The sequence below is a fragment of the Pan troglodytes genome, chromosome 21 (genome assembly GCF_028858775.2).
Source record: "Pan troglodytes isolate AG18354 chromosome 21, NHGRI_mPanTro3-v2.0_pri, whole genome shotgun sequence".
NCBI classification, from domain to species: domain Eukaryota; kingdom Metazoa; phylum Chordata; class Mammalia; order Primates; family Hominidae; genus Pan; species Pan troglodytes.
In genome coordinates this window covers 10294826-10322656 of record NC_072419.2, presented here as the reverse complement: position 1 = coordinate 10322656, position 27831 = coordinate 10294826, and the positions used below count along the sequence as shown (strand labels likewise).

Genomic DNA, 27831 nt, shown 5'->3' with positions numbered 1-27831 from the left:
TGGAGCCTGGCCCTTGCATGGCAATGACAGAAATTCAGGGGGAAAGGCAAACTGCTTAAGTACGTTTCAAGACTTAGTTTGTGTCATGTCCGTGCACATCCATTGGCCAGAGCAAGTCATATGACTAAGGTCAAAGTCAAGGGTTGCTTTCCCACCATGAAGCCAAGGGGTGGATGTATACAGTCCCAGTGGACTGAAGGATTGGTACCCATGTGTCACAACCCCACAGGCCTAGAGCTGGGTGTCTCCGGACCAGCTGTTGAGGGAGGAAGTAATGGGATGAACCCTTTGTGTTTTGGCCGAAAGAGGAAATGGCCCAAGCATAGGAGTGGACACAGGGGCTATAAAGAGGAACAGAGTGATAGAGACCTAATATCTCTGTAGCCTGAGCATTTCAGGGTGGAATGTCACCAGACATCTGCTTTGGGGCACCATGGCCTGCGATTCTGGATCCACCCTGATTTAGGGTTTCACATCCTTTTATACCTGCACACGTGGCCTTGCCCTCAGGGTACAGGGGCCTAATTTGCTGTGGCCAGCTCCCCACCAGTACAGGTAGGCAGGGACTGAGTTGAATTAAGTTTGAGTTGTGAAATTAAAAAAAAAATGGCCAGGAGTGGTGGCTTACGCCTGTAGTTCCAGCACTTTGGGAGGTCGAGGTGGGAGAGTCACTTGAGCCCAGGTGTTTGAGACCAGCCTGGGAACATAGGGAGACTCCGTCTCTACAAAATAACTTAAAAAATTAGCCGTGCATAGTGGCAAGCGCCTGTAATCCCGGCTTCTTAGGAGGCTGAAGCAGGAGGATTGCTTAAGCCTAGAATTTCGAAGCTGCAGTGAGCCAAAGTGAGCCAAGATTGCACCAGGACACCCCAGCCTGGGCGACAGAGCAAGACACTGTCTCAAAAAACAAAAACAAACAAACAAACAAACAAAAACAAAAAAAGTCTTGTTGCTTGTATCTGGGATTGCTTGGAGCAATTAACATCTGCTTCACATGTCAAGTGCCTGCACAAACTAGGCCCTCAATAAGATGGGCTGCAGTAATGTAACAGTAACTAGCTGTGGTGGGGGCTTTCCTTTCCTGTCCCAGGGTGGGGGTGAAGGTATAGGATAGTGGCCGGGTGCAGTGGCTCACCTCTGTAATCCCAGAACTTTGGGAGGCCGAGGCAGGCAGATTACTTGGGGTCAGGAGTTCAAGACCAACCTGGACAACATGGTGAAACCCCGTCTCTACCAAAAATACAAAAATTAGCCGGATGTGGTGGTGCATGCCTGTAATCCCAGCTACTCGGGAGGCTGAGGCAAGAGGATCACTTGAACTCGGGAGGTGGAGGTTGCCGTGAGCTGAGATTGTGCCACCGCACTCCAGCCTGGATGACAGAGTGAGACTCCATCTCAAAAGCAAAAACCAAACAAAAAGAAAAAAACCAACAACAAGAAACCAAAAACCAAAAAACGTACAGGACAGTGAGAGGGGAAAGAGAAAACCTGAGGAGTGTCCTGGACATTGGGGCCTTATGTCCCCCACAACAAGGGACTGCCTCTTGGGGGTTCTTAAGAGTACTCAGTGGTCCAGGGAGGCTCCTGAATGGCTTGGAGAATAACTGCCTTGGTCTGGGCATCGTGTAGTGCATCCCCACCCCAGACTGGGCGCGCCTCCCTCTCAGGTGTCAGGGAGGAGAGCTGTGTGCAGGAAGCCCCCTTCCACCTCCCCCAGCCTCCCTAAGGGGCTCAGAGAGAGTGGGGTGTGGATTCGGCTGGTGAATGGGAGTCCCCCACTCCATTTCTCACTTTGCCTGGGGAGGCTCCAGCGTTGCAGCGGTCCCACTTCTGCTTGCTGGAGTCCCTAAGTCCCTGGCCTTGCCGAGGGCCTTCCCCTATGGAGGTCTTTCCCGTTTTGGCATTGCTCAAGGCCTGCAGCTGCCTCCCTGACCAGCCTCTGGGTTGGACAGTAGAGCTGAGGCTTTGGGAAAGAGGAAGCAGCCCCTGATACGGGATCCTTCTCTCTTGAGCCGGCAGAGCCCTGGGGAGCCAGCTGCACCAGGAGCTCTTGGCCGTCCTTCCTGTTCTCCTCTCCGCAGGTCCAGCACCCCCGCAGCCACTTCCTTCTGTGGAGCAGGTACCCCTGTCCCTGGTCCCTGGGCCCAGAGGGTGAGTGGAGCATTAGGAGCGGGGCTGGGCTGAAACTGGCTGAGCGGGGTAGGGGCAGGGGTCGGGGGGGCTCCATCTGGGTGCGAGTGGCGGACCCCAAACCAACCCAAGTCCAAGACACTAATCAAAGATGGACTCAACTGAAACCCTTCCACCACCCCCAAATCCTTCCGACCTGCATCCCAATCCCAGTCCTGACCATCACCCTGCTCTGACCCTACCTCAGCCCCAGCCCCAGCCCCTATTCCAACCTTACCTCACCCTCACCTCACCTGCACCCCAACCCTAACCATTTACTCATCTCATCTAATCCCAACCATCCATCATCCCAACCCTAACCACAACTCTGACTCTATCATCCTCATCTCAACCCAGCCTCCACTGTATCTTAACCATCACCTGCACCCAACTCCAACCTTCACCCTTACCCCCACCCATCACTCAACCTCAATGTCCACCCCAATCCCAGCCTTAATTTGCTTCCAGAATTCCAACCTGATCATCACCCTGACCTCAGCCCCAGCCCAGCCCAGTGATAATCTCTCCTTACTCTAACCCCAGCACAATTGCACTTCATCCATCACCACTTCGTCCGTCCACAGGAGGGCTTCTGGTGCTGTCCAGCACAGTTTGGAGAGTGGGCACTCCAGCCAGAAGCATTTAGAGCCAGATTAAGGAATGAAGTGTGAAATTTCTACTGCCCATTTCAAAGCCAATAAGCATTAGTTATGGATTCTATGGCTCTGAGAATTAAACATTTGGCCTGTGATTGGGGATTTCCACTATTTTGACCATAATCTGCTCCAGGAATTGCCCATCCGTACCCTGACTCCCTATCTGTGGGCCAGTAACCTCCAGCTGGCCATGTCACCCTGTGTTCTTCCTTCTCTAGCCCAATGGGGAAGTTGGGGAGAAGCCTTGGTGTCAGGAAACAGAAACTGAATCCTACACCCGGGCCTAGCTGTCCATAGGGAAACTGCCTCTGTCCTTTCTTCCCCAGCTAAACTTGGCCTCTGGAATCAGAGGTCAGGGACTTGGGGCCCCAGCCAACCCTCCAAGACCTCCTGAGGCACTTGGTCTCAAACAGGCAGCAAACGTGAGTGCCCACTGTGTACCAGGCCAGCTCAAGCCACCCTGATGCAACACATACCAATAGTAGGAGTGGGGATTTAAAATCCTGTCTTCAGAGCACCCAAGACTTGGAGACCCAAGTATGAACCTCAGGAACTTCCTGTCTGGGGAACAATGATTTCCAAAAGAGTCACCCAAGGGAGGGATGGTTCAGGGCTGCAGAGCTGCTTGCTCCCTGTTGCTAGCACACCGCTCCCTTTCCCGGGACCCGCAATTCCCCCTCGACCACCAGGGGGCGCTGCGTGCTCACTAGGCCACAGCTGCAAGCCAAGTTGCCGGGGGGGGGGGGGGGGGGGGTGGCAGGGGGGCGGGGGGCGGGGCACTGTCCCCTCAACTCCAGGCTTTCAAACAGGGACAGAGATCTCCTTTCTGGGCTGTCCCTGCTCTTTCTGTTTCCAGAACAGTTATCTGGGCTGAAGCCGGCCTTTGTGGTGGAACAGGCTGAGCCAATAGGCTGGACTCCGGTGGGGCTGACCCCTTTGGGGTTAGGGCCGGGCTAAGCATAGGTGGCCTCTACATTATGTGATGGGAGTGGTCCTGGAAAGGGTCCTCCCCCGCGCCCTGTTCCAGGGTCGCTGTGTCCAGAACCCCACCATTCTTCCATCAGGTTCACGATTGCCCTTTTCAGGACCCCAAATGGGAGGAACAGGGGAGCTGGGACAAGATAGCTGCGCTGGCCATAGCAGAGCTGACCCTGACATCCCCTGTGGCCAGGGACACATCTGACCAGTGTGCCCAGCAGGCTGCTTTTCTTCACGGTGAGGTGTCCAGGTCCCAGGGCCCCAGCTATATCATTCTCCAGTGGCCAAGAACCTGGTGTGGAGGCTGGGGGTGCATCTTCCCAGAAGAGGAGGAGGCCTAGGGCTTCCTAGAGAACTGGAGATGAGCCCTCAGGCCTCCGTAAATGGCCAGATCAGTCCACTCCAGCAGCCCGTGAGAGGGCTGGGTCCCCTGGGGAGCAGTGTCCTTCCTGTCCCAATCCCGCCCTGTACTGTGCCCCCTGCCGGGGCACCTTCTGCCTTCTGCAGCAGGCTAAGTCCCACCTGGTCAGCCTGACTGGCCCTGGGCCTCGGCTCACCCCCTTCCCAGGTGTGACCCCTGGTAGTCATTGGAATCTGCTGAGCCCAGCCCCTGAGGCGGATGGGCTGGGAGCTGGGAGGTCATGAGTTTCCTGTCCCCACTTCCAGCCTCCCCGTTCACTTGGCCAAGTCAGCATTTAGGACCAGGGAGGATTGCAAAGTTGGCAACATGGGTGTGTATGTGGTGAAATATACATAATGTAAAATTTACTGTTTTAACTGTCTTTAAGTGTACACCCCGTGACATTAGGTACATTTGCAATATTGTGTAACCATCACCACTATTTCCAGAACTTTTTCATTATCTGAGAGACTCAGCAATCATTAAACATTAGCTCCCCCTCCCTGCAGCCCCTGGTTACCTCTATCCTATTCTACTTTCAGTCTCTGAATATACGTAGTCTAGATATTTCATGTAATTGGAACCCTACAATATTTGCCCTTTTGTGTCTGGCTGGTTTCACTGAGCATAATGTTTTCAAGGTTCACATATGTTAGAATTCATTCCTCCTTATGGCCGATTGATATTCCATTGTATGTACATACCACAGTTTGTTTATCCACATCCATTCACTGATGGACACTTGACCTGTTTCCACCTTTTAGTGGAATAGTGCTGCCGTGAACGTTGGTGTACTCTGTTAGAGTCCCTGTTTTCAGTACTTTTGGGTATATACCTAGGAGTGGAATTGCTGGATCATATGGTAATCCTATGTTGACTTTTTGAGGAATGACCCAATTGTTTTCCACAGTGACGGAACCATTTTATATTCCCACCAGCAATACACAAGAATTTCAACTTCACATCCTCACCAATATTTGTTGTTTTCTGTGTTGCTTTGTTTGTTTGTGAATAGCCATTCTAATGGATGTGAAGTGGTATCTCACTGTGGTTTTGATTTGCATTTCCTAATGCCTAGTGATGTTGAGCATCTTTTCATGTCCTTATTAGCCAGTTATATATCTTCTTTGAAGAAATGTTTATTCAAGTGTTTTGCCCATTTTTGGAGTTGGATTTCATGGTTTTTTTGGTGGTTGCTGTTGTTCATTGTAGGAATTCTTTATATATTCTGGATATTAGTCCTTTATCAGATAAATGATTTACAAATATTTTCTCCCATTCTGTGGGTTGTCCTCCTTTTATTCACTCTCTGGATAGTGTCCTTTGATTCATATCCTTTTTTTTTTTTTTTTTTTTTTTTTTTTGAGACAGAAGAGTCTCACTCTGTCACCAGGCTGGAGTACAGTGGCGTGATCCTGGCTCACCGTGACCTCTGCCTCCTGGGTTCAGGTGATTCTCCTGCCTCAGCCTCCCGAGTAGCTAGGACTAGAGGTGCACACCACCACACCCAGCTAATTTTGTATTTTTAGTAGAGACGGGGTTTCACCCTGTTGGCCAGGATGGTCTCAATCTCTTGACCTTGTGATCTGCATGCCTCAGCCTCCCAAAGTGCTGGGATTACAGGCGTGAGCCACCGCACCCAGCTGTTGTTTGTTCTTTTCAGACAGGGTCTTGCTCTGTCACCCAGGCTGGAGTGCAATGGTGCAATCATGGCTCACTGCAGCCTGGACCCCTCCCCTGGGCTCAAGCGATCTTCCCACCTCAGCCTCCAGAGTAGCTGGGACCACAGGCCTGTTTTTTAATTTTCCTAGAGACAGAGTCTTGCAGTATTGCCCAGGCTCGTCTTGAACTCCTGGGCTAAAGTGATCCTCCTGCCTCAGCCTCCCAAAGTGTTGGGTTCACAGGCATGAGCCACTGTGTCTGGCCAAGTTTTAAATTTTGATGAAGTCCAACTTACCTATTTTTTTTTTTCGTGCTTTTAATTTCATACTTAAGAAAGCATTGCCTAATCCAAGGTCATGAAGATTTTCACCTGTTTTCTTCTAAGAGTTTTATAGTTTCACTTATATGTGTCTCTGGCATCTCTTCCTTTTGGGCTCAGGTCTATGGTACCCCTTAGACACTCCCTGACCAGGGGCACTCCATGGTTGAGGGCCTGCCTTTTTGGATATGGTACACTCCGCACACATTGAGCTCATATTTGTGGGGTATGTGTTCCACAGCGCTCTCATGCTACCTTTCAAACCTAGACTTGCCCTGCCACCTCCCCACTCCAACTCTGAACCTCAGCTCTGAACCCCTAAAGACCTCACCCCTCTCTTAGTCACTAAGGGGTTTGCTGAATGCCTGGTAGGCTCCGCACTGCTATGGGGCACATATCTTCAGTTCTAGGTCCTGAGAAATGGGCTCTCACAAGCTGTAAAAAACAAGGCAAGGAAAATAGAGATAGCTCTGGGGTAGCTACAGGAACCTCAAAGGAGAAGTTCCAGCTGGAAGCCAAATTCATGCTGCTCCTTGAAGGTTGAATAAGGTTTCAGTAGGCAAAGATTATCTGTGGTGGAGATAGAGCTGGGCAGCTAGGGAGCCCTTGAGCAGACAGAACTGCCCCCAGAGTGGGTCTGTGGAGAGCAGGGAATGAGGACAGAGCTGGGGGCAGGAAATGAGGACTTTTCACATCTCACGGGCAATGGGGAGCCACAGAAGGTTTTTGAGCAGGGGAGTGACTGTTAAAGGCAGCACTTTGGCAAGTTCAGTAAAGCCCCATTATGGTCTATAGTTAGTAAGGCAGGTGGTAGGAGACAAGCCTCAGGAAGAAACCATCATTCTAGCTGGGTGTCTTGGAGTGAGTAACTGGGCATCTCTGGGCTCCAGTTCCTGTTGGTTTGGGTGGTGGGGAGGGGGCAGGGAAGTGGGGAAGAGGGAGAAACAGCTGTTCATCTGCCTTAGGGTGGTATCCTTGAGGGGCTGGGAAAGCAGAACTTGGGATAGGGCCAAGGGACACACAGGCTTTTCTGAGGCAGGCCACCAAGTGAGGGCATTCCTGGGCACAGCCTGAGCCGGGAACGTGGCCTCCTGGCTCTCTGCTGGTGTCTGACTCAGAGGTCTTTAAGAGCCCTACCCTCTTATTGGGTTGGCCAGCAGAAGAGGTAGGGACACAGGCTCGGACTTCTAGCAGGTGCTGGGGCTAAAGTGCCCAGAGGTGTCCCTGGAGGCCCCTGTGAGCCCAGCCAGTGCAGCGCGCACCACCCTCTTAGGCAACAGGAGCAGCACAAGAACCTGCTATGGGCTTCTTGCCCAAGCTTCTCCTCCTGGCCTCATTCTTCCCAGCAGGTAAGCTTTGCGGGCCTAGTGCCTGTCTTCCAGGGTCCAGCCTTCATAAGTCCAGCCCTTGGCAGATTAGACTATGTCTGGGTCACATGTTTGGTTGCTGAGGTCAAGGGAGGGCCCAACCGGGCAGTGGCTGGGAGCTGGGCAGGAAGCTGCGATCTGTCTTCGAGCCACCCTACCAAACCTCTGAGCAGCCTTGGGCAGTGGACTGACCCCTGGGGCACTGAGAAGGGCTGCTCTAAGTGTGCATTTCTCAGGGCAGGGCAGAGTTTGGGAGCCCAGCTGGGGCACCTTCCCTGGGGCAGGTCGCAGGGCTCTGTGGCACCCTGAGGCCTGTATCACCCTCCTCTCTGTCCCCCTGCCGTTCTTCCCCCAGGCCAGGCCTCATGGGGCGTCTCCAGTCCCCAGGACGTGCAGGGTGTGAAGGGGTCTTGCCTGCTTATCCCCTGCATCTTCAGCTTCCCTGCCGACGTGGAGGTGCCCGACGGCATCACGACCATCTGGTACTACGACTACTCGGGCCAGCGGCAGGTGGTGAGCCACTCGGCGGACCCCAAGCTGGTGGAGGCCCGCTTCCGCGGCCGCACCGAGTTCATGGGGAACCCCGAGCACAGGGTGTGCAACCTGCTGCTGAAGGACCTGCAGCCCGAGGACTCTGGCTCCTACAACTTCCGCTTCGAGATCACTGAGGTCAACCGCTGGTCAGATGTGAAAGGCACCTTGGTCACAGTAACAGGTGATAAGTGGGGTGGCCTGGCTGCCCCCCGGGAGGGATTCCCAAGCTGCTTCTGGACCCCTTGGCTCTCAGACCCCAGCCCTTGTCCTGAATCTAACCCCAGCCAGTCTCAGCCTCTGTTCCAGCCCCGGCGTAGGCCCAGGCCTGGTTCTCCCTTGTATTCACCCAAGTGGGGCTGCAGTAGAAAGCGCCTTTCCTTCCCCTAAAAGCCCCCTCCCCAGGGCTCTCTCCTCAGCTGGGGTTTCCAGGGCGAGGGATCTCAGGGGTGGCAAAAGCGGGTCCTGAGCACTGCTGTCTCTGTCCTCAGAGGAGCCCAGGGTGCCCACCATTGCCTCCCCGGTGGAGCTTCTCGAAGGCACAGAGGTGGACTTCAACTGCTCCACTCCCTACGCATGCCTGCAGGAGCAGGTCAGACTGCAGTGGCAAGGCCAGGACCCTGCTCGCTCTGTCACCTTCAACAGCCAGAAGTTTGAGCCCACCGGCGTCGGCCACCTGGAGACCCTCCACATGGCCATGTCCTGGCAGGACCACGGCCGGATCCTGCGCTGCCAGCTCTCCGTGGCCAATCACAGGGCTCAGAGCGAGATTCACCTCCAAGTGAAGTGTGAGTTGTCTGGGGACACACCCTTGTGGCTGAGCGCATCTGTTGCTCCTGACAGAAACCAGCCCCTCTCCAGCCCACAGAAACGGAACCCTTGCTCCTGATGCAAAACCAGGCTGCACCTGGGCCTCCAGGGTAGGGCAAGTGGAGAGATACTGCTGAGCACCAAGGGCTTCGTTAAATGGTTCCCTTCCACCTCCTACTGCTTCGAAGGGGCTTGTCCTTGAGGCCAGGCTGGGCAGAGAAAGGGAGACACAAAGGGTTGGGGAACAGGAGCTCCCACGCAGCTTCAGGGTTGGCAGCAAGTGCCCCGGGATTTACCCCGTGCTGGAGGATGCTGGGGAGGTGGGATTTATCCCTTTCCTGCCTGGCTCTGTTTTCTGTCTATGGTGAAGATAACAACAGATGGTTCCTGTCTCATAGATTTATGATAAAAAATAAAGGAGATGGGCCGGGCGCGGTGGCTCATGCCTGTAATCCCATCACTTTGGGAGGCTGAGGCGGGTGGATCACTTGAGGCCAGGGATTCAAGACCAGCTTGGCCAACATGGTGAAACCTCGTCTCTACTAAAAATACAAAAATTAGCCGGATGTGGTGGCATATGCCTGTAATCCCAGTTACTAAGGAGGCTGAGGCACTAGGATTGCTTGAACCCAGGAGGTGGAGTTGCATTGAGTTGTGATTGTGCCACTGCACTCCAGCCTGGGTGACAGAGTGAGACTATGTCTCAAACAAAACAACAACAACAACAACAACAACAACAACAAATAAAGGAGATGACCCAGGTAAAGTATTTAGAAGAGTGTCTGGCACATATTAAACACTTGAGGCCGGATACAGTGGCTCACACCTGTAACCCCAGTGCTTTGGGAGGCCAAGGCAGGAGAATTGCTTGAGGCAAGGAGTTCGAGACCAGCCTGGGCAACATAGTGAGACCCTGTCTCTACAAAAAAATTAAAAAACAAAAATTACCTGGATGTGGTGGCTTACACCTGTAATCCCAGTTCCTCGGGAGGCTGAGGCAGGAGGATCACTTGAGCCCAGGAGTTTCAGGCTGCAGTGAGCTATGATTGTGCCTCTGCACTCCAGCTTGGGTGACTGAGCCAGATCCTGTTTCTAAAAAAATAAGAATAAAACACTTGAATACACAGAGAGAGGCTTTGGAACAAGATTTAAGGAAATGCAGTTCTTTGTGTTGTTGGCCTCTTGCTTACAAACTGGGTAACTATTTTCAGAGCTAGTTTGATGCTGCCTTTGGCCCCCTCCCACTAGGTGGTTGGTCCCTTACCAATAGCTTCCACAGGCCACTAAAGCTAGCAGTGGGGTACCCATGACCCTGTGTGTGGAGCTCGTCCCAAATACAGCAGGAGCAATGGACAGCATTGGGAAGCAGAAAACTACAGCTGGTGGGGTAGGCTGGACGCTGGCCAAGCGTCACATGATCAGCTCTCAATGGGCATAGGAATGCATCAGGCGCAGGGGGCGGGAAAGGGACGGACATGGGCAGACAGAGCATGCCCTGGGTGAGGACTGAAGGGGACTGCTGTTTTATCTGGGCATACTTCCTTAGGACTGAGCTTTTAAAGGGGGGCAAGAAGAAGTGTGCCATCCTCTGCCCTCCCCAAGCACCTTACTCAATACCCCCTACTGTGACTTGCAGATGCCCCCAAGGGTGTGAAGATCCTCCTCAGCCCCTCGGGGAGGAACATCCTTCCAGGTGAGCTGGTCACACTCACCTGCCAGGTGAACAGCAGCTACCCTGCAGTCAGTTCCATTAAGTGGTTCAAGGATGGGGTACGCCTCCAAACCAAGACTGGTGTGCTGCACCTGCCCCAGGCAGCCTGGAGCGATGCTGGCGTCTACACCTGCCAAGCTGAGAATGGCGTGGGCTCTTTGGTCTCACCCCCCATCAGCCTCCACATCTTCAGTGAGTTCTTGGGAAGGTTGCGTATTGGCCAGAGAATAGGGAGGAGCTCAGGCCTCAGGGACGGAGGGGAGACAGGGCAGGGCAGGGCCAGCAACTGGCATAACCCAGTGCTTCCTGGATGCAGGTGTGGAGTCCCAGCCCTGCCTTACCATGAGACAGGTGACAATACCCCCCCGAAAGGGTGGGGTGTCAGGGGGATCCTGGTGAGCAGGACGAAGAGATGCAGAGCACTCCAGGAGGCTCCACTGTAGCAGAAGGCGGGTGGTGTAGGATGTGCAGAGATTGAGGCTGATTGGCTGAGACCCGGGGACTGTATGGGGCTGGGGCTGGAAGTCGGCTGGGACCCCCCAGCACTCCCTATGCTGCCCTTGCAGTGGCTGAGGTCCAGGTGAGCCCAGCAGGTCCCATCCTGGAGAACCAGACAGTGACACTAGTCTGCAACACACCCAACGAGGCACCCAGCGATCTCCGCTACAGCTGGTACAAGAACCATGTCCTGCTGGAGGATGCCCACTCCCATACCCTCCGGCTGCACTTGGCCACTAGGGCTGATACTGGCTTCTACTTCTGTGAGGTGCAGAACGTCCATGGCAGCGAGCGCTCGGGCCCTGTCAGCGTGGTAGTCAACCGTAAGAGGCCAGGGTTGGGTGGCACTGGACACAGTCAGAGCAGGACCAGATGGTGGAGCCCCAAGGAAGGGTTGGGGTCCTGGGCATGGGAACTTCAAGGCCACTTACCTGGAGGTGGCCTTGAGCTCATGTCCCAGCTCTGCACACCTGGGCAATGCTTTGACCTCCCTAGTTCCCTCCTATTTTATATTTGGAAGTTTAAACTTATGAAAAGTTGCAGAGAAAGACAAAGAATGATTATATACCTTTAACCTAGATTTCCCATTTATTAACATTTTGGCACATTTGCTTAATCTTTCTCGCTGTCTACACAGACACACACACGCACATACATACATATAAATGTATGGATATAGACTTGCATATATACATGTGCACTTGTGTGTATGCGCATCCACTCTATGTGGACACGTGCACTTATACATATATGGACACTCTATATACATATGCATATGTTATCTATGTATCTACCTACATATTTATATTCCTGAAGTTGCAGACATGAGGCCTCTTTACCGCTAAATTCCTAAGATCATTCTCTTACATATCCACAATGCAATGATCATGATCAGGGAAATTAGCATTGATAGAAGACTTTTTTTTTTTTTTTTTTTGAAATGGAATCTCGCTGTGTTGCCCAGGCTGGAGTGCAATGGTGCTATCTTGGCTCACTGCAATGTCTGCCTCTGGGGCTCAAGCGATTCTCCTCCTGCCTCAGCCTCCTGAGTAGCTGGGATTACAGGCACCCACAATCCTGCCTGGCTAATTTTTGTGTTTTTGTAGAGACAGGGTTTCACCATGTTGGCCAGGATGGTCTTGAACTCCTGACCTCAGGTGATCCACCTACCTCGGCCTCCCAAAGTACTGGGATTACAGGTATGAGCCACTACACCCGGCTGATAGAAGACTGTTATCTAAGCTATAATCTATATTCACATTTTACCAATGGACCTAATACTGTCTTTTGTAGCCATTTTTTTTCTGGTCCAGAATACAATCACAGTTCACATATTGCATTGGGTCGTTGCGTCTCTTCATTCTCCGTTAGTCTGGGACTGTTCCTCAGTCTTTCCTTGTCATTCTTGACATTGAAACTTGCAGAGTGCAGGCTTGCTGTTCTGAGGAGGTCCCTCACTCCACATTTGCCTGACTTGAGTGGCCTGAGACCATGCCCTCTGGGTGGGAAGGCCGTGGACATGCTGCTCTGCCCTGTCAGGAGGCACTCTGTGTCAGCTTGTCCCATTGCTGATGATGCTCACTTTGGTCACCTGGCTGAGGTGCTGTCCCTCACCAGGTCTCTCTATTAGTTTTCTCATCTTTGAAGTGGGGCTTGTATCCCCACTTGCAGGGTGGCCTTGAACACTGACTGGGACAACAGAGTGATGTACCCAGCCCAGCCAAGGACAAAAGTGTATTCAGCAGGCACTCAGGCACTTTGGGATCACCCCCTTCTCGCAGGGCAGTGTGGGACAAAGCGGTGCAGAGGTCACGGGTTGTATCAGGGTATCCAGGGAATGCCCTTGTCTGAGGGTGACGGGCCCACCTCTCGTCTCCACACAGACCCGCCTCTCACCCCAGTCCTGACAGCCTTCCTGGAGACCCAGGCAGGACTTGTGGGCATCCTTCACTGCTCTGTGGTCAGTGAGCCCCTGGCCACACTGGTGCTGTCACATGGGGGTCATATCCTGGCCTCCACCTCCGGGGACAGTGATCACAGCCCACGCTTCAGTGGTACCTCTGGTCCCAACTCCCTGCGCCTGGAGATCCGAGACCTGGAGGAAACTGACAGTGGGGAGTACAAGTGCTCAGCCACCAACTCCCTTGGAAATGCAACCTCCACCCTGGACTTCCATGCCAATGGTAAGATGGGCACTGGCAGCCAGGGAGAGTGGAGGGAGCCTGAGGAGGAGCCTGCTCCAGTCTGTTCCTTCTAGAAGTCTAGTGGACTCAACTGCAGGACTGAGCTAACTGGCTACGTCACATAAAAGACAGGGGCTGTGCAGTGACCCAACGTCAGAGCTTCCTGAAAGTCAAGGGAAAAAGGGAAACACAACAGGTCACATCATTCCTTTTGCACCTACCCTGACCCTAAACTTGGAGAGTCCCTCAGAAGCATTCATTGTTTTTTAATTATGAAACTTTGGGAGCAGGCTCTATGCTAGCAGTCAGATGTGGGAAGCCAAATAGAAAAGTAGGGTCTTCTGGCTGGGCGTGGTGGCTCACTCCTGTAATCCCAGCACTTTGGGAGGCCGAGGTGGGTGGATCACGAGGTCAAGAGATCGAGACCATCCTGGCCAACATGGTGAACTCCCATCTCTACTAAAAATACAAAAATTAGCTGGGCATGGTGGGGAGTTCCTGTAGTCCCAGCTACCTGGGAGGCTAAGGCAGGAGAATCGCTTGAACCCAGGAGGTGGAAGTTGTAGTGAGCCAAGATAGCGCCACTGCACACCAGCCTGGGTGACAAGAGTGAGACTCTGTCTCAAAAAAAAAAAAAGAAAAAGAAAAAAGAAAAGTAGGGTCTTCCAACTTTCGGTATGTGCACTGTCCTTCCCTCCTCCTGAGGGCATGGTAGCTAATTGATCAAGCCAGGTTTTTCTTTTTGTTTTTTGAGATAGGGTGTGCTCTGTTGCCCAGGCCAGAGTGCAATGGTATGTTCATGGCTCACTGCAGCCTCAAACTCCTGGGCTCAAGCCATCCTCCCATCTCAGCCTCCCAAATAGCTGAGACTACGGCCCATGTCACCACACCCAGCTAATTAAAAAAAAAAAATTGTGGCCAGGCATGGTGGCTCATGCCTGTAATTCCAGCACTTTGGGAGGCCGAGGCAGGCAGATCACCTGAGGTCAGGAGCTTGAGATCAGCCTGGCCAACGTGGTGAAACCCCATCTCCACTAAAAATACAAAAATTAGCCGGGTGTGGTGGCGCAAACCTGTGGTCCCAGCTACTAGGGAGGCTGAGGCAGGATAATTGCTTGAACCTGGGAGGCAGAGGTTGTAGCGAGCTGAGATTGCGCCACTGCACTCCAGCCTGGCTGACGGAGCAAGACTCCGTCTCAAAAAAAAAAAAAAAAGCTGGCCACAGTGGCTCACACCTGTAATCCCAGCACTTTGGGAGGCTGAGGCGGGTGGATCACCAGAGGTCGGGAGTTCGAGATCTGCCTGGCTAACATGGTGAAACCCTATCTCTACTACATATATAACATTAGCTGGGTGTGGTGGCACACCTGTAATCCTAGCTACTTGGGAGGCTGAGGCAGGAGAATCGCTTGAACCTGGGAGGCAGAGGTTGCAGTGAGCCAGGATCACGCCACTGCACTCCAGCCTGGGAGACAGAGTGAGACTCAGTCTCAAAAAAAAAAAATAATTGAGATGGAGTCTCACTATGTTGCCTAGGCTGGTCTGGAACTCCTGGCCTCAAACGATCCTTCTGCCTCAGTCTCCCAAAGTGCTAAGATTACAGGCATGAGCTACCATGCCCAGCCAAGCCAGGTGTTGGACATAAGCCTGGGCTCTGGCTCTGAATCTTCAACCACGCTGCAGCCACCTACTACCAATAGATCTGATTTGGCATTAAAGGGCAAACCCTCCTGATGCACCACAAAGCCCAGAGCTACCTACAGTAGTGTGGGGAAAGGAGAACCCTGGAAGGCTTTCTGTACAGGGCAGCATGTGGGGTTGAGAGACGGGACCCTTCCCAGCCTCTTCCTCTCCCCGCAGCCGCCCGTCTCCTCATCAGCCCGGCAGCCGAGGTGGTGGAAGGACAGGCAGTGACACTGAGCTGCAGAAGCGGCCTGAGCCCCACACCTGATGCCCGCTTCTCCTGGTACCTGAATGGAGCCCTGCTTCACGAGGGTCCCGGCAGCAGCCTCCTGCTCCCCGCGGCCTCCAGCGCTGACGCCGGCTCATACCACTGCCGGGCCCGGGACGGCCACAGTGCCAGTGGCCCCTCTTCGCCAGCTGTTCTCACTGTGCTCTGTGAGCAGCCACCACCTGTTGCAGCCTCCTGCCGGGACCCACCAGCCACCCCACCTACTCTAGGCCCCCCAGCCCTGTCCTGCCCTGCCCCATGGTCTATATCAGGAGGGCTGGGTCACAGACCTGGCCACAGTGGGCCTTTCCATGTGGGGCTGAAGTTTAGGAAATGAGGCTGGGGCCTTCTCTACCTCCCCATGTCTTTACCCTCCAATGCCTGCCCTGTGGGCTCCTCTGTCCCTCAGCTCAGCATGGGCACCACATCCATGCTTTGTCCTCATGGGTGAGCCCTGGGACACCACACTCCTCTATTTGTGCACATGCCCCACAGGCTGCGCTGGGCTCCCATAGACACCAAGGCAAAGCCCCTCAGCACAGGGACAGACAGCCCCCCTCTGCATCCGCCAAGCGGGGAGGCTCCGTGTAAGACCAAGGGCCTGATTTCAGAGGCTTCCCCTGACACGTGTGTGCCGGAGCCACGTCCCGGAACTGTCAGAGGGCAGCTGCCTCTGCAAAGTTTTCTGGTGTCTGAGTGAGATCACATGGGGGCCTTGGCTGATTGCTCTCTTTTGGCCAACTGTCTCCAGAAGCCTTCAGGAAGAGGCCATTCTATGCATTCGCTAGCATCACAGGAGCTGGCTTGGAGATCACAGATAAGCTGCAGGGCAGATCTTGAGGGGAGGCTCCGTGGTAAGGCATTGGGTGCAGGGTGGGAGCAGACAGCATGACCCCCAGGGATTGCTAGGTGGGCACCCTGCTCAGCAGCAGATGGGACTTATGCAAGGTGGCAGCCAGCCCATACAGCACCTTTGTCTGAGCTAGAAAATGGTGTTCCTTCTTCTGGGAAGACTCAGTAAGCATCAGGGCACAGCTTAGCTTGAGGAGCATGAGCCTAACTTGAGTTCCACCCACCCTGGGCTGGCTGCCCTTGTGCAGTGCACAGTCTGCACAGCTGCTTGGGGCAGCCTTCGGGATCTGCCTTTGTCCAGTGTATTCTGGGAGCCTAGCCAGGCTTGTGGGGCCCTGGAGCATCCGTGGGATGAGTGCCCATGTTCTTCCTCCCTGCAGACCCCCCTCGACAACCAACATTCACCACCAGGCTGGACCTTGATGCCGCTGGGGCCGGGGCTGGACGGCGAGGCCTCCTTTTGTGCCGTGTGGACAGCGACCCCCCCGCCAGGCTGCAGCTGCTCCACAAGGACCGTGTTGTGGCCACTTCCCTGCTGTCAGGGGGTGGCTGCAGCACCTGTGGGGGCTGTTCCCCACGCATGAAGGTCACCAAAGCCCCCAACTTGCTGCGTGTGGAGATTCACAACCCTTTGCTGGAAGAGGAGGGCTTGTACCTCTGTGAGGCCAGCAATGCCCTGGGCAACGCCTCCACCTCAGCCACCTTCAATGGCCAGGGTGAGTCGGGCAGGGAATGGGTGGCCTGGGGGCAGGGGCTGGAGCTCTGGACTGTTCTGCTCCGAGGAGGATCTAATCAGGCAAAACCACTCTGTGCAGCAGTGGGGGCCCTTCGCTGCCCTCCTCCACATTCAGGAAGAGCGGAGCTGCTCCTTCCCATGATCTCTGTTCAGGCCGGGGATAGGCGACACAGCTGGTCTCTGAGGAAGGACTCCCCAGCTGGGACAGTTGGGCTGCCTTGTCCTCCTTCCCTGTACTGCAACCCTCTCTGCCCAGGGCCCCCACAGTCCTCAGGGCCCTCTTCTCCTAGGCTGCCCTGTGAGCTGGCTTGCTTTTCTCCCCAACCCTGTGGGCACCCCAGGGGGCCTCCTTCCTGTTCCTTCCAGGCTGGGCGGCTGGACCCCTGGCTCCTGGGGGCCGGGGGTGGTCAGTAAGCTGTGCCGCCTGCTCTCCAGCCACTGTCCTGGTCATTGCACCATCACACACGCTTCAGGAGGGCACAGAAGCCAACTTGACTTGCAACGTGAGCCGGGAAGCTGCTGGCAGCCCTGCTAACTTCTCCTGGTTCCGAAATGGGGCGCTGTGGGCCCAGGGTCCCCTGGAGACCGTGACACTGCTGCCCGTGGCCAGAACTGATGCTGCCCTTTACGCCTGCCGCATCCTGACTGAGGCTGGTGCCCAGCTCTCCACTCCCGTGCTCCTGAGTGTACTCTGTGGGTGACTGGCATGGGCAGCCTGGGGACTTGGAGGGTGGAGGGGTGGTCTGGGGAGAAGCAGGGGCTGGGCTGGGGTTTGGGGAGGAAAGAGCATGGCTTAGGCTGTGTGTGTGGCAGGAGGTGGGGGACATAGTGTGGCAGTTGTAATGTGGTGAGCTAGGCTGGGTGGCCTCAGCTCCCTCTGTTCCTGCAGATCCCCCGGACCCTCCAAAGCTGTCAGCCCTCCTAGACATGGGCCAGGGCCACATGGCTCTGTTCATCTGCACTGTGGACAGCCGCCCCCTGGCCTTGCTGGCCCTGTTCCATGGGGAGCACCTCCTGGCCACCAGCCTGGGTCCCCAGGTCCCATCCCACGGTCGGTTCCAGGCTAAGGCTGAGGCCAACTCCCTGAAGTTAGAGGTCCGAGAACTGGGCCTTGGGGACTCTGGCAGCTACCGCTGTGAGGCCACAAATGTTCTTGGATCATCCAACACCTCACTCTTCTTCCAGGTCCGAGGTGAGTGTCAGTCTTCTGAAGATATGGTAGACTCTGATGCCCTGGGGGCTACTCTGGTCAGACTTTGGGCTGGGTGCTGTGAATTTTGTGCAGAAATGTGTCTTTTTCAGTCCTGGTAAGGGCAGTTTCCAGCCAGCCAGCAGAAGGCCTCCCTTTGCCACCAGCTAGATATTTTCACCTGTAATAACTGCAGCAGCCACTAGGAGGCAATGGCAATTCACAAAGTGGCTTGCTTGGTAGGAGCACTTTCTGAAATAACTTGTTTTGTGATCATATAATTTTGTTACATAGTAAACATTCTCATACATATGTATATTTATATTATGCATATATGTTTATGTATGAGTATATACACATACAAATATACATTATGTATATTCTTATGCATAATATATTCATATTCTTTATTTATATACACATACGTGTGTGTGTGTGTGTGTGTGTGTGTGTGTGTGTGTGTGTGTGTATAGTCTCTCTAAAAATCCTCCCTCAGGCCGGGCACCATGGCTCATGCCTGTAATCCCAGCACTTTGGGAGGCTGAGGCGGGCGGATCACTTGAGGTCAGGAGTTCAAGACCAGCCTGGCCAGCACTCTACTAAAAATACAAAAATTAGCTAGGTGTGGTGGTGGGCATTTGTAATCCCAGCTACTCGGGAGGCTAAGGCAGGCGAATCATTTGAACCTGGGAGATGGAGGTTGCAGTGAGCCAAAATTGTACTTCACTCTAGCCTGGATGACAGAGTGAGACTCTGTCTTAAAAAAAAAAATTCTCCCTAAACAAATAAACCAGGAAAAAGGAAAGATAATGCCCATAATGCGAAGGTCAAAGGAACATGTGTGTTTCTTTCACCACGGTGACCGACAGCACCAATTTTGGGACATTTACTTTGAGCCTCGGTTCTGTGTATCTTTTCTTACTTAGCATACCTATTTCGCAGGAAGAAATTGAAGGTTTGAGTTTTAGGAGCTTTTCCCCAGTTGCATGACCCTGCTAGCTGTGGTCTCAGGCATGGTCTGTGTTCTTGCTTAGCATTCCAGCTGTCCCTCCATCTCACTCCCTGCAACCTGGGGTTCTCCTGCTTCACACCCAGGGGCCACTGAGGAGCTGCCCTTTGCCTGGTCCCCAGGTCCTGTGCTCTTGTGGCCTGGAGTCTGGGTGCAGGGCTGGCCTGGCGAGAGCGCTCAAGATAACATAGCTGCTAACATTCCCTTCCAAGCCCTCGGTCACCCATGCTGAGTCCAGCTCCTAGTTAGGACAATGGCCCCGGGATGATCTGAATCCCTCCCTTTTCAACACTTTATGGGTTGAACCAACATTTGTCAGGAGCTAACACATGCAGGCACAGTGCCTGGAACTGGGGTTACAGGTCACACAAGTCCAGTGCCCATGAGGCTTACGCTTTGGTAGGCGAGATATGACTGACACAGTAAAACCATCCCACCAGGTGGTGGGAGGTAAATGCCAGGATGGAGCCTGTGCAGGAGAGTGGGGAGCAGGAGGGGCCAAGGCATGGGGCTGAGTGGGCCCTGGCGGTGGTCTGGAAGGGGGCTGCGGCTCCAACACACGGGGTTGGGTTGTGCAGTCCTAGGTGGACACGCACATGGTCCCAGACTGTGAGGGGTGTGGTGGAGAGCCCTCACCTGCTCTTGGTTTTCCCCTGCAGGAGCCTGGGTCCAGGTGTCACCATCACCTGAGCTCCAAGAGGGCCAGGCTGTGGTCCTGAGCTGCCAGGTACCCACAGGAGTCCCAGAGGGGACCTCATATCGTTGGTATCGGGATGGCCAGCCCCTCCAGGAGTCGACCTCGGCCACGCTCCGCTTTGCAGCCATAACTTTGACACAAGCTGGGGCCTATCATTGCCAAGCCCAGGCCCCAGGCTCAGCCACCACGAGCCTAGCTGCACCCATCAGCCTCCACGTGTCCTGTAAGGACTTTTGTCCCATCCAGGTGTGGGGGAAGGAATGCAGTCCCCCAGTCCTGGGCTGTGTCACATGACAGAGCCCTGGATGAGGGACCCCCTGGCTGGGTCCTGATCACTCCCCACCCTGTGTAGATGCCCCACGCCACGTCACACTCACTACCCTGATGGACACAGGCCCTGGGCGACTGGGCCTCCTCCTGTGCCGTGTGGACAGTGACCCTCCGGCCCAGCTGCGGCTGCTCCACGGGGACCGCCTTGTGGCCTCCACCCTACGAGGTGTGGGGGGACCCGAAGGCAGCTCTCCCAGGCTGCAGGTGGCTGTGGCCCCCAACACACTGCGTCTGGAGATCCACGGGGCAATGCTGGAGGATGAGGGTGTCTATATCTGTGAGGCCTCCAACACCCTGGGCCAGGCCTCGGCCTCAGCTGACTTCGACGCTCAAGGTCAGTGTGTGTGTGTGTGTGTGTGTGTCTCCTTTAAAAGAGGAGAGGAGGTGGGACAGGGTTCTAGAAGCCTGGGGGCACGGGAATAGTCCCCATTCCCACCCTTCCTAATGGTGGTGGACTCCAGACTTGAGTTTCTTGGGAGAACCTTTTATAAACACCAAATTTTACAAGTATGCCCAGTGGATGAAACTAAACAGGGAATTTCAGGAGAAAGTGCAGCAGGGGAGGGGAGGTCTGTGGTCTCCCCATTTGCCCCCAGCCAGGGTCAGGGAGGGGCTCAGGGCTTTCCAGGACTCTGTGGAACTCTACTTGGGACCACTCAGGAGCCAGTGGGCTATTCCCAAGCTTGACTTCTAAGCCCCATTTATAGATGGGCCACCCAAGGCTCCCAAAGGCCAAGGGGCTCCCCAGCAGTAGGAGTAGCTCGCCCACATGGAGACAGGTGGCCTGCTGTACGCAGCCTCAAGACCCTCACTGGTGTCCTGTGCCCTCCCTCTCCCCAGCTGTGAATGTGCAGGTGTGGCCCGGGGCTACCGTGCAGGAGGGGCAGCTGGTGAACCTGACCTGCCTTGTGTGGACCACTCACCCGGCCCAGCTCACCTACACATGGTACCAGGATGGGCAGCAGCGCCTGGATGCCCACTCCATCCCCCTGCCCAACGTCACAGTCAGGGATGCCACCTCCTACCGCTGTGGTGTGGGCCCCCCTGGTCAGGCACCCCGCCTATCCAGACCTATCACCTTGGACGTCCTCTGTGAGTCTGGCTGGATGCAGGGTGGGACTGACAGGAATGACAGAAGCCCACAGGGATCAGGGCATGGCCGGAACCCCACAGGTGTCCAGTGGGGAACTCGGTACCCAGTAGCTAGTGGAGCACTGGGCAAGGAGCATTAAGAGTAGGGGGCACTGGGGTGAGTCCTGTCTGGGCAGAGGAGCAGTGCCTCAGACTGGGTGGTTGGGAACCATTGGGGTGGGGAGCCAGGGCCCTCCTGAGTTTGAATGCCACCTGCAAACTGGCCTCCTGCAGGCTGCCGCCTGTGACTCCGTGTAAGCCTCTCATGCCCTGCAGACGCGCCCCGCAACCTGCGCCTGACCTACCTCCTGGAGAGCCATGGTGGGCAGCTGGCCCTGCTACTGTGCACTGTGGACAGCCGCCCACCTGCCCAGCTGGCCCTCAGCCACGCCGGTCGCCTCTTGGCCTCCTCGACAGCAGCCTCTGTCCCCAACACCCTGCGCCTGGAGCTGCGGGAGCCACAGCCCAGTGACGAGGGTTTCTACAGCTGCTCTGCCCGCAGCCCTCTGGGCCAGGCCAACACGTCCCTGGAGCTGCGGCTGGAGGGTAAGGCAGGGCCCAGGCCAAGCCCACTGAGATGGAAACCCACTGTGGTGTCTGGCTGGGCCCAGCTGATCCTGGCCTCCTTGGTACAGGTGTGCGGGTGATCCTGGCTCCAGAGGCTACCGTGCCTGAAGGTGCCCCCATCACAGTGACCTGTGAGGACCCTGCTGCCCGCGCACCCACCCTCTATACCTGGTACCACAATGGTCGTTGGCTGCAGGAGGGTCCAGCTGCCTCACTCTCATTCCTGGTGGCCACGCGGGCTCATGCAGGCGCCTACTCTTGCCAGGCCCAGGATGCCCAGGGCACCCGCAGCTCCCGTCCTGCTGCCCTGCAAGTCCTCTGTGAGCAGAGGGTCCTTGGCCAGGGCTGCCCAGGAGGAGGGTGGTGGAGGGTGCTTCTGGGCTCTGGTAGGAGTGGGCAAAGGACTGCAGTGGGCCCAGGAATGGGCAGTTGGGGAAAGAGGACATAGGTGCTAGAGAAAGAGACAGTCCTATAAGCCCTGCCTAGAGCACTCTGCCCACAGGACTCCTGGGAAGGTGTCACTTCTAGGAAGTGGCCATTGGTCCAGAGGCCTCAGCCTGGCCAACCCCAGGCAGCTAGGCAATGAGCAGTACAGGGTGCCTAAGCAAGGCCCCCATCTGTGCCCTGCCTGCCCACAGATGCCCCTCAGGACGCTGTCCTGTCCTCCTTCCGGGACTCCAGGGCCAGATCCATGGCTGTGATACAGTGCACTGTGGACAGTGAGCCACCTGCTGAGCTGGCCCTATCTCATGATGGCAAGGTGCTGGCCACGAGCAGTGGGGTCCACAGCTTGGCATCAGGGACAGGCCATGTCCAGGTGGCCCGAAACGCCCTACGGCTGCAGGTGCAAGATGTGCCTGCAGGTGATGACACCTATGTTTGCACAGCCCAAAACTTGCTGGGCTCAATCAGCACCATCGGGCGGTTGCAGGTAGAAGGTGAGTGGAAGAGAGGGGAGGAGGAGGGGCTTTGATGCTCTCAGGTCCAAGTCCACGAGAGGGGCTGGAGCTCCCACTAGAGCGGGCTGTCTGGTCTGAGAAAGCTCTGCCTTGAGAAGCCTAATCTGGTGGAGGAGGCACAGCTCCCACTGGAGGGGGCACAGTTCCACCTTGGAAAGCCCTATACCAAGTCAGACTGAGACCTTCCCACAATGTGCAGAGGCCCCTCAGAGGTCCCACCCAGAGGCTCCAGCCCCCAAGGCCTACAGATCCCCAATCATCTCTCTATCCTCCGCCTGCAGGTGCACGCGTGGTGGCAGAGCCTGGCCTGGACGTGCCTGAGGGCGCTGCCCTGAACCTCAGCTGCCGCCTCCTGGGTGGCCCTGGGCCTGTGGGCAACTCCACCTTTGCATGGTTCTGGAATGACCGGCGGCTGCACGCGGAGCCTCTGCCCACTCTCGCCTTCACCCACGTGGCTCGTGCTCAAGCTGGGATGTACCACTGCCTGGCTGAGCTCCCCACTGGGGCTGCTGCCTCTGCTCCAGTCATGCTCCGTGTGCTCTGTGAGTGTGAACCCCCTCCTCCGCCTTAGTCTCCCCACATCTCACACGCCCACCTCAGTTCTTCCTCCTCTTCTGTCTGCCAAGAGTGAATGCTTCACGGATATTGAGTCCTGGGTTGGAATCCTGGCTCTCCCGCTGTCTGGTTGGGTGACCTTGTAAAATGGGGAATGCATCATTCACCTCATCTTGCAAGTAGTATAAGAAATAAATGGCTGGTGCAGGGGCTCATGCCTGTAATCCCAGCACTTTGAGAGGCTGAGGTGAGCGGATCACTTGAGGTCAGGAGTTCGAGACTAGCCTGGTCAATATGGCAAAACTCTGTCTCTACTAAAAATAACAAAAATTAGCATGGCATGAAGGCACACACCTGTAATCCCAGCTATTCAGGAGGCTGAGGCAGGAGACTCACTTGAGCCTGGGAGGTGGAGGTTGCAGTGAGCCAAGATCACCACAACGCACTCCAGCCTGGGTGACAGACTGAGACTCTGTCTCAAAAAAAAAAAAAAAAGAAAAGAAAAGAAAAGAAGAGAAAAAACCAAAAGAAATAAAGCATGCTGAGTGTCTGGCACACAATAAGCCCTCATCAGTCTTGGTCTCCCACTCCAGCCTTCACCAAGGCCTACACTGTATCAGTCAGCTATTGCTATTGACCACAACAAAACTTACTGCTTCAAACAAAAGTCATGTTATTTGCTCAATTCTGTGGGCTGGGCTCAGCTGGGGAGTTCTTCTGTTGTTCACACCTCATGTGGCTGCAGTTGTCCAGTGGTCTCAGATGACTGCACGCTCCTGGCTGCCAGTTGGGCCACATGTGCCCAGCAGGCTGGCCTGGGCTTCCCACATTGTTGTGTTCCAACAAGTAGAGCAGAAGCTACAAGGCCGCTTGAGGTCTGGCTCTGAAGTTGCACAACATCACTTCTTTCTTCAATTGGTCAAACTGAGTCACAGATTCAAGGAGTGAGGAAATAGGTTCTGCCTCTTAATGGGAGGAGCAGCAAAGTCACTGTGCATGGGTACAGGGAGGGAGAAATTTGTGGTCATTTTCTGCAATCACCACACTCCCTTCCTCCCCACAGACCCTCCCAAGACGCCCACCATGATGGTCTTCGTGGAGCCTGAGGGTGGCCTCCGGGGCATCCTGGATTGCCGAGTGGACAGCGAGCCGCTCGCCAGCCTGACTCTCCACCTTGGCAGTCGACTGGTGGCCTCCAGTCAGCCCCAGGGTGCTCCTGCAGAGCCACACATCCATGTCCTGGCTTCCCCCAATGCCCTGAGGGTGGACATCGAGGCGCTGAGGCCCAGCGACCAAGGGGAATACGTGTGTTCTGCCTCAAATGTCCTGGGCTCTGCCTCTACCTCCACCTACTTTGGGGTCAGAGGTGAGGGGAGGGGGCTCCATCTCCCAGGCCACTCTGCACAAAAGCCCAGCTCTTAGGCCCAAAGGCTTCCTTCCCTGTATCCCTCCTGCCGCAGCATGATTTGCCTGTCGACTCTAAACTGATTGCTCGGGGCACCCTTGTGTGGAGAGCTTCAGCGATAAAGCAAAAGTTAGAAGGTGTCATCTTGGGTGGGTCCCCTTGGAAGGAAGCACTGGGGCCTGCAGCTGTGGCTGCTCTGAACCCCGCTCTGTGTTCCAGCCCTGCACCGCCTGCATCAGTTCCAGCAGCTGCTCTGGGTCCTGGGACTGCTGGTGGGCCTCCTGCTCCTGCTGTTGGGCCTGGGGGCCTGCTACACCTGGAGGTGGGTCTGGAGCTGGGAGTGGGCCAGAAGATTGGGGTAAGGCAGCCCACCTCGTCTTCTCCCCAAATTCCCCCAGGTCCTTTAGGACCTCCTATTAAGTTCACAGGCTGCCTACTTCCCAGACTGCCCCTCCAAATTGGAAATCCCTTCTAGAATTGTCCCTAAATCCTCCTTGCTGTAGTTTCCTTCTTTCCTCCTCTCTGCCCTGGCTGTGCTAAAGCAAGGGCTAGGGAGGAAGACAGAGGAAGCACCCAGTCTCCATGAGGTTCCCACGCTCTGGTGGTCTGGAGCCAACCTGTGGGGAGTGGGAGAGGAATGGGGGCAGGAGGTGGGGAGGGGAGAGGCTCTCTGAGTCCACCCTGGGCCTTGCAGAAGGAGGCGTGTTTGTAAGCAGAGCATGGGCGAGAATTCGGTGGAGATGGCTTTTCAGAAAGAGACCACGCAGGTATCCATTCAACACACACGGGCAAATATAATACCCAGCTAACCCACAGTGCCAACTGGCATCTGGAGACTGCTTTCATTTAGAGGATGGTGCCTGGGACCAAGGGGAGGTTGGGGAGAGTGTGCAGGGAACCAGGAGCCCCTCAGGAGATAGGAGAGCCCTGTTCTGCTTGGGGCAGAGAGAATCCCTGTGTCAGCTGGTGGCTGGCTTAGAGGACTAGGGGAGAGTGTGCAGGGAACCAGGAGCCCCTCAGGAGATAGGAGAGCCCTGTTCTGCTTGGGGCAGAGAGAATCCCTGTGTCAGCTGGTGGCTGGCTTAGAGGACTAGGGGAGAGTGTGCAGGGAACCAGGAGCCCCTCAGGAGATAGGAGAGCCCTGTTCTGCTTGGGGCAGAGAGAATCCCTGTGTCAGCTGGTGGCTGGCTTAGAGGACTAGGGGAGACTTTCTGGACTTAGCAGCATCCTCTCTATTTCCAAGACACGTATGTTCTGACTCCCCCACCTTTGTTCTGAGGCCTCTTCCCCACTCCCAAGCCTGCCCATCACCTGGGCAGAAGTGAAAGTCAGTTTCTCCTCCCCTGTGGTGTGTCCCTTCTGCAGCTGATTCACCTGGTAGGCCTGGGCTCCAAGTCACACTTCCAGCCATGCACACTCCCACCAATCCTCTTGGGACCCTACCTGAGGCTGGGGGCCTGGGGGCCTGCCCTGGCTCCCAGAGGCCTCCTGTGACCAGGGTTTTCTCTGTGGGAAGCTCATTGATCCTGATGCAGCCACATGTGAGACCTCAACCTGTGCCCCACCCTTGGGCTGACCAGTGGTGTTGCCTGCCCTCCGGAGGAGAAAGTGGCCAGCATCTGTGATGACTCCAGCCTATGAATGTGAATGAGGCAGTGTTGGGTCCTGCCTGCCTCTATGAAAACAGCTCTGTGACATCTGACTTTTTATGACCTGGCCCCAAGCCTCTTGCCCCCCCAAAAATGGGTGGTGAGAGGTCTACCCAGGAGGGTGTTGACCCTGGAGGACACTGAAGAGCACTGAGCTGATCTCGCTCTCTCTTCTCTGGATCTCCTCCCTTCTCTCCATTTCTCCCTCAAAGGAAGCCCTGCCCTTTCACATCCTTCTCCTCGAAAGTCACCCTGGACTTTGGTTGGATTGCAGCATCCTGCATCCTCAGAGGCTCACCAAGGCATTCTGTATTCAACAGAGTATTAGTCAGCCTGCTCTAACGAGAGACCAAATACAGTGACTTCAACATGATAGAATTTTATTTTTCTCTCCCATGCTAGTCTGGCTGTTACGATGGTTTGTGATGTTGGGGCTCAGGATCCTTCTATCTTCCTTTTCTCTATCCCTAAAATGATGCCTTTGATTGTGAGGCTCACCATGGCCCCGCTTTGTCCACATGCCCTCCAGCCAGAAGAAGGAAGAGTGGAGGTAGAAGCACACCCATGCCCATGGTGGACGCAACTCAGAAGCTGCACAGGACTTTTCCACTCACTTCCCATTGGCTGGAGTATTGTCACATGGCTACTGCAAGCTACAAGGGAGACTGGGAAATGTAGTTTTTCTTTTGAGTCCAGAGGACATTTGGAATTGGACTTCCAAAGGACTCCCAACTGTGAGCTCATCCCTGAGACTTTTGACATTGTTGGGAATGCCACCAGCAGGCCATGTTTTGTCTCAGTGCCCATCTACTGAGGGCCAGGGTGTGCCCCTGGCCATTCTGGTTGTGGGCTTCCTGGAAGAGGTGATCACTCTCACACTAAGACTGAGGAAATAAAAAAGGTTTGGTGTTTTCCTAGGGAGAGAGCATGCCAGGCAGTGGAGTTGCCTAAGCAGACATCCTTGTGCCAGATTTGGCCCCTGAAAGAAGAGATGCCCTCATTCCCACCACCACCCCCCCTACCCCCAGGGACTGGGTACTACCTTACTGGCACTTACAAGAGTGGAGGGCAGACACAGATGTCGTCAGCATCCTTATTCCTGCTCCAGATGCATCTCTGTTCATGACTGCGTGAGCTCCGGGCTTTTCCTGGAGACCCTGCGTCGGGCTGTTAAAGAGAATGAGTTACCAAGAAGGAATGACGTGCCCCTGCGAATCAGGGACCAACAGGAGAGGGCTCTTGAGTGGGCTAGTGACTCCAACTGCAGCCTGGTGGAGATGGTGGGAGGAGCTAAGAGCCCTCTGCTCTAGGATTTGGGTTGAAAAACAGAGAGAGAAGTGGGGAGTTGCCACAGGAGCTAACACGCTGGGAGGCAGTTGGGGGCCGGGTGAACTTTGTGTAGCCGAGGCCGCACCCTCCCTCATTCCAGGCTCATTCATTTTCATGCTCCATTGCCAGACTCTTGCTGGGAGCCCGTCCAGAATGTCCTCCCAATAAAACTCCATCCTATGACGCAA

The 27831-nt window shown here is 55.1% G+C and overlaps 1 protein-coding gene across 4 annotated transcripts; it reads left to right on the top strand.

Annotated features, from left to right (window-relative positions):
• Positions 1–1990: 1990 nt before the first annotated feature.
• SIGLEC1 (sialic acid binding Ig like lectin 1) lies at positions 1991–27831 on the top strand. Of its 4 annotated transcripts, none has more exons than XM_016937374.4 (22): positions 1991–2151; positions 7379–7533; positions 7907–8266; positions 8574–8870; positions 10529–10795; positions 11170–11424; positions 12985–13284; positions 15145–15402; positions 16468–16803; positions 17259–17516; positions 17713–18015; positions 19681–19941; positions 20071–20382; positions 20889–21140; positions 21456–21725; positions 21815–22066; positions 22385–22684; positions 22987–23247; positions 24324–24626; positions 24885–24987; positions 25360–25432; positions 26182–27831. In XM_016937374.4, the coding sequence occupies exons 2-22, from the start codon at positions 7485–7487 to the stop codon at positions 26239–26241; spliced, it is 5130 nt and encodes a 1709-aa protein (XP_016792863.1). In that variant the 5' UTR covers positions 1991–2151; positions 7379–7484; the 3' UTR covers positions 26242–27831. The 4 variants fall into 4 exon arrangements, with proteins under 4 accessions (XP_016792863.1, XP_016792864.1, XP_054530320.1 ...); XM_016937375.4 differs by having other exon boundaries at positions 7376–7533; XM_525251.8 differs by lacking the exon at positions 1991–2151 and having other exon boundaries at positions 5551–7533.

Bases quoted from the DNA above. Each gene is read 5' to 3' on its own strand.
- SIGLEC1 (XM_016937374.4), top strand. From the start codon at position 7,485: ATGGGCTTCTTGCCCAAGCTTCTCCTCCTGGCCTCATTCTTCCCAGCA. The intron at 7,534-7,906 runs GTAAGCTTTGCG...TTCTTCCCCCAG, and splicing joins GGCCTCATTCTTCCCAGCAG to GCCAGGCCTCATGGGGCGTC. The intron at 25,433-26,181 runs GTATCCATTCAA...CTCTGTGGGAAG, and splicing joins TTCAGAAAGAGACCACGCAG to CTCATTGATCCTGATGCAGC.